At 33.1% G+C, this 10,622-nt stretch overlaps 1 protein-coding gene across 1 annotated transcript; it reads left to right on the top strand.

Moving 5' to 3' along the window:
- The first annotated feature begins 5,851 nt into the window (after window positions 1-5,851).
- LOC100806905 (30S ribosomal protein S1) lies at window positions 5,852-10,396 on the top strand. Its single transcript, NM_001361096.1, has 7 exons — window positions 5,852-6,228; window positions 6,940-7,215; window positions 7,458-7,538; window positions 8,747-9,028; window positions 9,113-9,223; window positions 9,498-9,584; window positions 10,032-10,396. Exons 1-7 carry the CDS (start codon window positions 5,959-5,961, stop codon window positions 10,134-10,136), a joined length of 1,212 nt encoding a protein of 403 aa, NP_001348025.1. The 5' UTR covers window positions 5,852-5,958; the 3' UTR covers window positions 10,137-10,396.
- Window positions 10,397-10,622: the final 226 nt, after the last annotated feature.

Consider the following 10,622-nt stretch of genomic DNA (forward strand, 5'->3'; position numbering starts at 1 on the left):
ATCTAAGACGGTTCTTTAATGACTGTCTTAGAATGATCGAGAAACTAAGGTGGTCATAAGAATAACCGTCGTAGAAAACTAAGTTCAAAAAAGTTATTCTAAGACGGTTATTCAAAATAACCGACTTTGAATCTCAAACATTTTACAACGGTTATTTAATAACCGTCTTAGATTTTTCATGTTGTGGACTCCATTTTAAGACAGGTGAGTTGAAAACCGTCTTAAAAAGTAATAGTTACTAAGACGGTCAACTCTCACAACCGCCTTTGTAAGATGAATATTTTAAGACGGTTATTCAATAACCGTCTTAGAAAAGACAATTATCTACGACGGTTCACCAATCGATGTAAAAAGTTTAGTATCAATTTACGACGCTACATTCTAAGACAATTCAAAACCGTCTTAAAAGGTCTTCTAGAATCGACTTAGAAGACACAATTTGTAGTAGTGTGTGTAAAAATAATATATAAAGTAAAGGAATTGGACGTAAATTTTCAATAATAACTACTAATATCATGAACTATATGCATGTCAATGTAATTAGCCCCAAATTAAAATCACCAACAAATTACATTAGAATCAGTTTCACTTTTTAGCCAGGTTGCATCATGTAAATGTATTTTTCTTTTTTAATCTTTGGGCCATGGGTTTGTCTGTTTAATTGTGGGCTACGCAGGGGTATTGCTAGGTGCACCTAGAAATATTGCTTGTGCATTCAGCAATTTAAGTGAAGTGACAAAAATGTTCTTCACTTAAATATTAAAAATCCTTCCTGTTTCATGTGTCCGTATGCCACTGCACTTTGCCTTCTTCCTTTGTCTTCTTTGTTTTGTGTCGTGCCACCACCGTTTGTTGCTTCCATGGTCGCCTTTGAGACCGTCTCCACCACTGTTTGTGCCATTTATGTCGTCAAGGTAAACTTTTACTTCATTTTAATGACTGTTGTGGTTGTTTGGAATCCGTATAACGCATACGAATTTAGTTATATAAATTAACTAATCCGTATGAGTTATACAAACTATGTAATCCATATAACTCATACAGATTGGTTAATCCGTATGAGTTATACGGATTACGTAATCCGTATGACTCATACGAATTAACCAATCTGTAAGTTATATAAAACTTACTGATTAATTAATCCATAAATTTTATATAACTTACGGATTCTTTAATCCATATTTTATGCAAAAAAAAACAAAGAACACTGACGTACCTTCGAAGTACCTCTGTTAACAATCAAGCCAACCACCACCACAATCATCACTGACGTACCTTCGTAAAACTTTCACCTTAATCGAAGTGGCACAATGCACCTCTCTCGACAATGAAAAACCAGAAGAAACCAAGAAAACAAACGAACAAATGTGCTACCATAAAAAAATTAAACTTAAAAGGAAGAAGAAAACACTCAAGGGCATTTTTGGATTTTATTTTGCTGGGTGCACAAGCAATATGCCTAGTGCACTTAGCAACACTAGCTACGAGGGAAAAGGAAACCCATTTAAATTTGTAGGCTAATGCCAAGCAAGCCTAAATAAGTGAAACAATTGAATAATGTTCTGTTTAGCATCCTATATGCTCTGTAAATGTCGCTGGCAAATGTGCTAATCTAATATATACAAATGGAAAATAATGTTAACTAGATTGCTTTGCAACGACACTAATAAATAATGATTGGAGTTTATTTCACCACTCATGATTGATTACATTAATAAATCCACGTCTAGATTATTTAGTTCATTTTTTAATGAAACATTTAGAAGAAAACTCTTTCATTAATGATACATCTTAATAAAAAAATGAATAGAGGTAAAGTCTAAAAACAAAATGTGTTAAACATGTTTAAAAGGTGCCAAACCCTGCCGAGGCTGAAGCGTGCCACCAAACATGCCAAAAGAACTGGGTTGATGAAATGCTTCTTTGAGGCTTGCTTCGTACACAAAACAACACCACAGTTCCCATGAAAGAAATTTTATACTGATCCATCCGTTCCCACTTCTTGAAAACAAAGCTAAGAATCCAACTAGAATTTAGGTAATCGCGAGTGACGTCTTATTTTTTTTTTTGTTTATTATTGTTATTGTTTTGTGGTGTGATTGTGATCCATATATTCCATAACATGACTTGTGTTGGATATATTTTGACAATATTGTTTGGTTATTTTATTTTTGCCTAATATATTTTTTATTCGAGACAATCTTATTCAAATTAAATATGATCATTATGAATGATAATTTTTTTTTCAAATATTTAATTTAATTACATATCCAAAACTTAAATCCAAGACCACTTGTTAAACTCAAATAACCACATTCTTAATGGTTTCTTTGCATTTTTTTTGTGATAAAGTCATACCACTTATTGATGGTTATCCTGTGGGGAAAGAAAAATCTACTTCGTTTTTACTTTTATTAGCTATTAAATTAAATAGTATTTGATAAATGCTTGGGAAAAAAGTTAACTTAATATACATGCTGCTTGGCGTATTGTATTTGGCTTTAAAGTTTAAACTATCGAATGGGGGATAACGTGTTGTAATCATCACCAATATCAGCTCTCGATACTTGATCATAGTGGCAACGATACTTGATCATAGTGTCCCTATAGGGACAGTCACTAAGCCAAGTGTCTAGTAAGCAATTACTAGGAGCGCACTTTGATATATTAATCAGGTAGAATAATATAATAATATTGAAATGGAAAGCATAACACATGGGTGGGTGCTGAATTGGTTGTGAAAAATGTGCCATGTGTGTGATAAATATACATAATAGTTTAATAATCAAATGAAAAGATATGATTATCAAAAAAAATTTATTGTTCCTTTTCTTTTTAAATGTTCAATTAAATTAAAAACATCTTTTTAGGAATTGAGAGAATTTTGTTTGATCTTAAATATTCTTGATTTGATATATTAATTTATTTTTATTTCTTTGATTTTGATTTCTTAAAATGATTTTTAATTAAGTTGAATCAAAATTTGGTGTACGAATGTGTAATGAGAGTTGAGATATTGTGATTCTTTAGGTTAGAAATATTCATTGAATTATCACTATCTCTTTAAGATTAAGAATATTCTTGTTTTTTTTTAATTATTTTTTATTGGAATATCTTCCTTTAAATACATATCTATTTGAAACACATACTTAAACACTAAATGGGAATCCCTCTTCTAATAAGGATATATATTGTGGTTCTTCACATTATGAGAAATTAATCCTTTTTATTATATTTAACTTGTCTTGGTTTTAATCTTCTTATTTTTTCCCTTAATTTTAATTCACGTCCAAGATTAGGAAAATAAATTAAGAATAAAGATGTATTTACCAAAGAAAATGATATTTAAATAAATTAATAAATCTAATCATCGAAACAAATTTACATTAATCTCATTTAAGGATTTCTAGCTAAATTAAATGAAATTTAATTTTAACATCCGTTAACATTGATATTTTTCGATTGTTGAAAAATGCTCTTCAACAAAGTAGTGAGAAATAATCTTTTAATAGACTATTTTAACTAAGTGTTAAAATATAATCTTTTGACTAATTGCGATGAGAGAAGAAATGAAAATTTGGAAAACATTGTAAAAACCACAACAATGGAGATTGAAGACACAAATTATCAATGATAGAGATAGAAGACCAAAACCATTGAAGGTGAAGATTTAGGAGAAGTTACTAATCGTTATGGGTAGTTAGGAATCTTTGTCTATAAATATTAGTTTACATCATGTAATCACTACTAGAAAATAGATTTTTAACATTGATTGTTTTTTACTTTCAACGTCAATTTTGACGGATGTTGAAAATGACTTCTCATCTTGAAATTTCCTTTTTTTCTTTCTTTTTTTCAATATTTTGATAATAAACATTGGTTTCTCACCTTAACCATTAAGAAGACCAACTTATGTTCATCTCACAATATCAAAGGATTTTGTTATGGACATTTAACTAGAAATAACTTGTGGTTGATAGAGATAAGTTGAAATCATTTGAACAATAATGCGTTCATCTCGACTTAAAATTAAATTTGAAAATACATAATGAAGCAACAGCACTATTTAATAAGATAAAAGTATAAATACAAGAAATGTTTTATTCATACAACAATTTATGCAACATAATTTTTTGTTGACCACCATAAAAATATTAGTTTTTTGTGTCTCTCTTTCATAATATTTATTACATCTCATATTACTCTGTCTTTTCTCTCTTAATTGTAAGATTTGTTATATAAATACCATTAAGAAATTTGCACTAATAATACATGGGATTCATTAAAAAAGCAGGTTTCCTTTGCCTGCTTACAGTGTGTTCGATTTTTTTTTTTATGCACATTCTAAAGCACGTTCGATATTCCAATTCTTGGGATGTAAGATCATTGAAGTGATGAAAATTTGTTTGAAGCATTTGAGTTAAAAAAAAAAAAAAAAAAAACTACACCCTTACAATATCAGAGGACTAAATGCCTCTAGAGAATAAGATATGGGTCGAATCAACCCTCAAAACACTTAGAATACAATCAAGAACATACTAAAAAATAAGATAATCACTAACAAGACTCAAGGCTTCTTTGCATACATGATTCCAAGAAACATTTGTTATAGACCCATACACAACATGAATCTCTTCCACCAAGTTATAGCAATGTTGTTGTCGACTGCTATTTCCGTCCAAGAGCTGGATTGCATTCTTAGAATATGAATCAATTCGAATGAAGGAATAACCTCTTGAGTGAGCTAATTTGATCTCAAACAGAATTGCCAATAATTCTGCATGAAGCAATGAACGTTGTCCTATGTTGGCCTTAAAACCACCAATAAACATACCAGTGTGGTCACGGAGGATCCCTTCACAAGCAGTTCGAGTATCAAGCTGAGCAACAACTACATCACAATTTACAACAATATGGTGCTTCAACAATCAAGATGGCAATTCAACTTGCCATTTTAAATTAATGTTCTTCAGCTGTTATGTCCTCCCTTATAAGTACATGTTTTCCTTCTTACCACTTACTGACACACTACAAGGATTTTAGCCCAATCAAATTTGTGATAACACACAAATATAAGAGTCGAATTATGTTTGTAACTTTTGTGGGTCTAGATCAAAGTGACTAAGTACATCTAGCTAAAAAAAAGAATAAGTTTGGTTTTTTTGGCATAATACTCAACAATCTTAAGACACTTGACATAATAATTTATGTCACATCATCGGATTTTGAGGGTTTTTTTCACTGTTTTGGGGTGTATGTCTATCTTTTTTATTTTTTTCGATATAAAAGGTTAATTACCTTTTCCACACTCTTGTTTTACCTAAAGTCCTAAGTTCTAAGTTAATTACCTATCATTAAAAAAATTACCTTTGAATAAGGCATAAAAAATTACAGTAATGTAATAGACTAATAATAATATGAGAAAAAATAGTAAACATTCATGATAAAATAATTTTATATTATTATTCAATAATAAATTAATATTATAAGTTTATTAACTTTTATAATAAATACTTTTAAAGTCATAACAACAAAATAATAATGAATTATAATTAAAAAATAACATAAAATTATAAATACATCAACATTAAACTCTAATAATATTAACTCTCACTTCACGTGTCCCTCTAACATTACTCACCATTTTAATATTAACATATTTAATAAACATGCTAAACATTTCTCATTCCTGTATAATTTTTTATATCACCCACAGCCCCAATTAATTTCAAAGAAGTTGAAGTTAAGTTTTAAATTACTTTTTGTCCACAACTTTTGTTTCTTCTAGGACACAAGTATCTTTTATTAGAGAACATTTTCTTCTGAGTCGGAATTAACTTTGGCGTCATAAATAAAACAAGACCTTAATTTTCATTTCATTTCGATAATTTCACACCTTATCTATCTAATACTATACTATACAAAAAGTTCTCAGTGACAGAGTAGAGTAACGGAGGCATGCCGATGACGATGGCGATGACGGCGTCGCAGTTGCGGTGGGGGTGGAGACCGACGCCGAAGCAGCAGCAACGACGCCGTATGGTTCCGGTGGTGTGTTCCATCGCTATAAAGAACGCTCAGAACAAAGAGAGAGCGAAACTGAAGAAGCTCTTCGAAGAAGCGTACGAGAGGTGCCGCACTGCTCCCACCGAAGGCGTTTCCTTCACTATCCAACAATTCACCGACGCTCTCGACAAGTACGACTTCGACGCCGAAATGGGCACCAAGGCACGTTCCTCTTCCCTTCACTCTCCAACTTTTCAATTCAACTTGTGTACTACGCATTATTAGAGTCTTTTGTGTTTACCTAGTTTACTATACTGCGTGGCAATTGTTAATTGATTGTGTATGGAGAATAATTCTATCCTCTGCTGGGGGTAATTCTGTTCGAGCTGAATAGGATAGTATGGGTGGTAAGACTCTCTTTCCAAATATTTAACACAGATGCATGTCCACGACTTAAATTTGGATTTTAAACTGTGGTTCCAGTTGTGTTTTCGTCGTAATCCTTAATATTGCGAAATTATGGACCAATGCAATTCATGTGTGTGACCAATTGTTGTTTTGTCGTAATTCGTGATATTGTAGAAAAATTGTGGATAAATACTGCTGATGTGGAGCAAGTGGGGGAGACCCTAAAAAACTTATTGTGTTTGAGGACCGTATTTTGGAACCTTGAGAGGGGGCTTGTAGTTGTAGCCTATACTATATGCAGGTCATGTTTGGATGAACTAAAATGAATCGTGTTTCTCTCGTAAGCTAAAATTAACTCATGTACTTTAGCTTTTGTAGAATTTAAACGAGAGAGGTTCTATAAAAGTTAAGCGCATAAGTGTTTATGAAGAAGTCTATCCAAATAGGGCACTTGTACATTTTAGTTTAGCCTTGTGTTTTGGGGTTTTGGAATGGATTGGTGATGGTTGCTGGTTGTGTTTTCAGGTTAAGGGCACTGTTTTTGCCACAGATAACAGCGGAGCTTATGTTGACATTACTGCTAAGTCCACGGCCTACTTGCCTCTGCATGAGGCTTGCATCCACAGAATTAAGAATGTGGAAGAAGCAGGCATAATTCCTGGCATGAGAGAGGAATTTATGATCATTGATGAGAATCAAGCGGATGATACCTTGATCTTGAGTTTGAGGTCTATCCAATATGACATTGCATGGGAACGCTGCCGACAACTTAAGGCTGAAGATGCTGTTGTCAAGGGTAAGGTGGGTTTTGCGAACTCAGAAACTTAATTCAGTTGAGATTTGGTATTTTTGTGTTGATTTCAAAACCTATTTGTTATGGCATCAATTTGTGGTCATCTGTCAAGTAAAGATTACAAGTAAAGCATAAGAAGAAATTATTTTATTACCTTTGAGAGTTGGTTTATTTGATCCTGAATTACATTAACTGGTTCATCTACCTATCCATCTCTCTCTCCCCTGACTTATGCTTGTATGGCTGGCAGGTTATTAATGCAAACAAAGGAGGTCTGGTGGCTCAAGTGGAAGGCCTTAAGGGGTTTGTTCCATTTTCACAGATATCATCGGTTAGCTCTTTTGACATTTATGGACTAACTTGCATCCGATTCAAACTTGCCATGTGGCAAGAGCTCAACTTATTGTCATTAAGAAAAGTATAAGGGCTTTTAGTGGGAACAAGAATCAGATAAGGGTGACCTAATTGTGGGTTTTACCCAAGAATGTAAATCTCAAAGCATATATGCATTAGGAGTATAAACAAAGTTGAGCTGTGCTGATCACTTGAATCTCAAGCCCGACTTGCATAAAAATATGGTGCTCAAGCTTGGCTCAAAATTAAAACTTAGGCTTGGCTTGTTGGAAAAATATGAAGCTTTCGTTTGGCTTATTTCAGTGTTGTTAAATAGCGACCATGGCACCGCCATGGCGGAATGGCTTGGTGGATATTTTCATCACCCGCCACAGGCAATTTGTGAAGGGAGGCTCACCATGACAGCGCCATAAGGCGCAATGGTGTGTGTATATGGCAGAATTTTGGCCTTCCGCCATGTTTTGCCATCCTTCATTGATAACACTGTGTAACTCATTTATAACTTTTTTTATTTATCAAATATATTTTTAATGTTTTTTTAAGTTTACTAATTTAGTATGTAAAAGACATTTTCATCTTAGTAGAAGAAATAGAAGTAAGACGATAAAGAGAATATTTGAACATAAGAATTATGTAATGATAATTTTTTAAGACTAGATTACAATATATATCTCTTTTCTTTATAAAATTAACATTTTTTTTATCATTATATATAACATATATGAGCTATTCTCGAGCTTTGACGTCAAGCCTATAAAGCTTGACATGGCTCATTTATATAACCAAGACTAAAGTCAAAAGCCTGAACTTGTTTGCTTATTAAAATTAATGAGCTTGATCAAGCATTTAATGAATGGAATTTGAATAATTTGCAAATAACTCAACTCATTTATACTCCTACATGAAATATACCATGCAACGATATGGAGAATGGCAACACAAGACTTTGACAAGTATTAATGCCACAAACTCATAAATGTCAATCTTCCACAGTCATCAATAATGAAATTGGATCATGCAATTTTACTAACAGTACTTAACTACTTATATGCCTCAATAAGTTCATGTAGATGATTCTGGGTAAATATAAAGTTTCTTTTCATGTTCATTCTTCTGTCCCATTTTAAAAGCTACTATTTCAGCTGCCAACTCAAACTGTTTCCCTTTTGCCTCTTTTCTTCTTAGAAATCAGCTGGAGAAGAACTTCTTGAGCAGGTGATTCCTTTTAAGTTTGTGGAGGTGGATGAGGAACAGTCTAGACTTGTTCTCAGTCACCGCAAAGCTGTGGCTGAGAGCCAAGGACAGCTAGGAATTGGATCAGTAGTCACTGGCTCTGTTCAAAGCATAAAACCATATGGTGCCTTCATTGACATTGGTGGAATCAGTGGCCTCCTTCATGTCAGTCAGATCAGTCATGACCGTATAACTGATATTGAAACTGTTCTTCAACCTGGTGATGTTCTGAAGGTAAACTTATGCTAAGCTATGCCAGTATTTGCTTGGAATCACAGATGTCATGTGGACATAAAATCTTGTTTATTATTTGGTTAGGTGATGATCTTAAGTCATGACCGAGAGAGAGGACGAGTAAGTCTTTCCACAAAGAAGTTGGAACCCACGCCTGGTGACATGATTCGCAATCCAAAGCTTGTCTTTGAGAAGGTATAATACAAAGAAAGGATATCAAGCCTTTTGCCTACTACTTATGTAAATTACGATTGCATCCTAGAAGTAGCTTCATTTATCATGGTTTATTTCCTGTTTTCCACTACCTGGTTCTTTTGCTCTCTAGATTGATATCCTAGAAGAAAGACAAAATAGTTTGTTCCTTCTGACTCTATGTTTTTAATCATCTACTTCAACCCTTTTCATTAGCATTATCATTATCATTTTTGAAAGAGAATGCACACTTATAATTCTTAATCTGTTGTTAAAGGCGGAGGAGATGGCTCAGACATTCAGACAGAGAATTGCTCAAGCAGAAGCTATGGCTCGTGCTGATATGCTTAGATTCCAGCCAGAGGTATTTATTTGTTGATTATTTGTTCAAAATTTCAACTCAATAAAAATGAAGAAGCAACATAGGATTAAAGGTGACTAAAATACAAATGGCATTAAAAAAAGTCACTTCTTGCTGCTGCTGACAAAATGCATTACAGATTCTGAAATAACAAGATTTAAATGATTTTGATGGACCTTTTTTAGTGGATGACATACAAAGATTTATATGCATTTCAGTTCTGATGATCTTAGTTGGGATACAAGTAGTTTTAATAATTTGCACTCCTGACTAACTGACTCATTTTGCTGACTTAAGATTTATAAATATATTCTTGCTTCCAACTATTGACAGTTTCATCTTTGGGTTGGATATATTTCTTTGATCACCTTATAGCATTCATGCATGCCAAGAGAGATATATTATTTGTTCATTTGATGAACCTATTTTACCCCTATCCTTTGTTTTCAGAGTGGATTAACTCTCAGTGGTGAAGGAATCTTAGGACCACTAGCTTCAGACTTGCCTCCAGAGGGAGTGGATCTGAGTGAGGTACCCCCAGCTGAAGATTCATGATTGAGAATTGAGAATTGAGAACTGAGCCCTCTTTTACTTCCCTCCCCTTTTTATTTATTTTTTCTTTCTTTTTACACCTTGCTCCAAATATTGTTGTAGAAAGATGAACTAATGTAACGGTTCTTTTTAGCAAACTCAGTTTTGTAGTAAAGGCAATTGTAGAACACATCATTTTCTGTCGAAATTTTATTGTGAGAGGTTGTCCCTGTTATCTTTAGTCAAATTGACAATAGTGGAACCAGTTCAAAACCAGATTTACATATTATGTCTCTGATAACTTTGTCATTTGTTGAAACTGCTAGCAACCTAATCTGCATATTGCCACCTTCATTCTGAAGTTATCATGCAAGCTAGCAGCTGCAAGGTGAAAACTTTAAGAACCACTGAAATAATGATATGTTGAAAAGATAGACAAAAGGCAGCCACGTTTATATGGCAAAAGTAGAAACTCGTGATTCGTTATTATTCTTTTACATTTCATGCCAG

Source organism: Glycine max, chromosome 15 (genome assembly GCF_000004515.6).
Source record: "Glycine max cultivar Williams 82 chromosome 15, Glycine_max_v4.0, whole genome shotgun sequence".
Classification (NCBI taxonomy): Eukaryota; Viridiplantae; Streptophyta; class Magnoliopsida; order Fabales; family Fabaceae; genus Glycine; species Glycine max.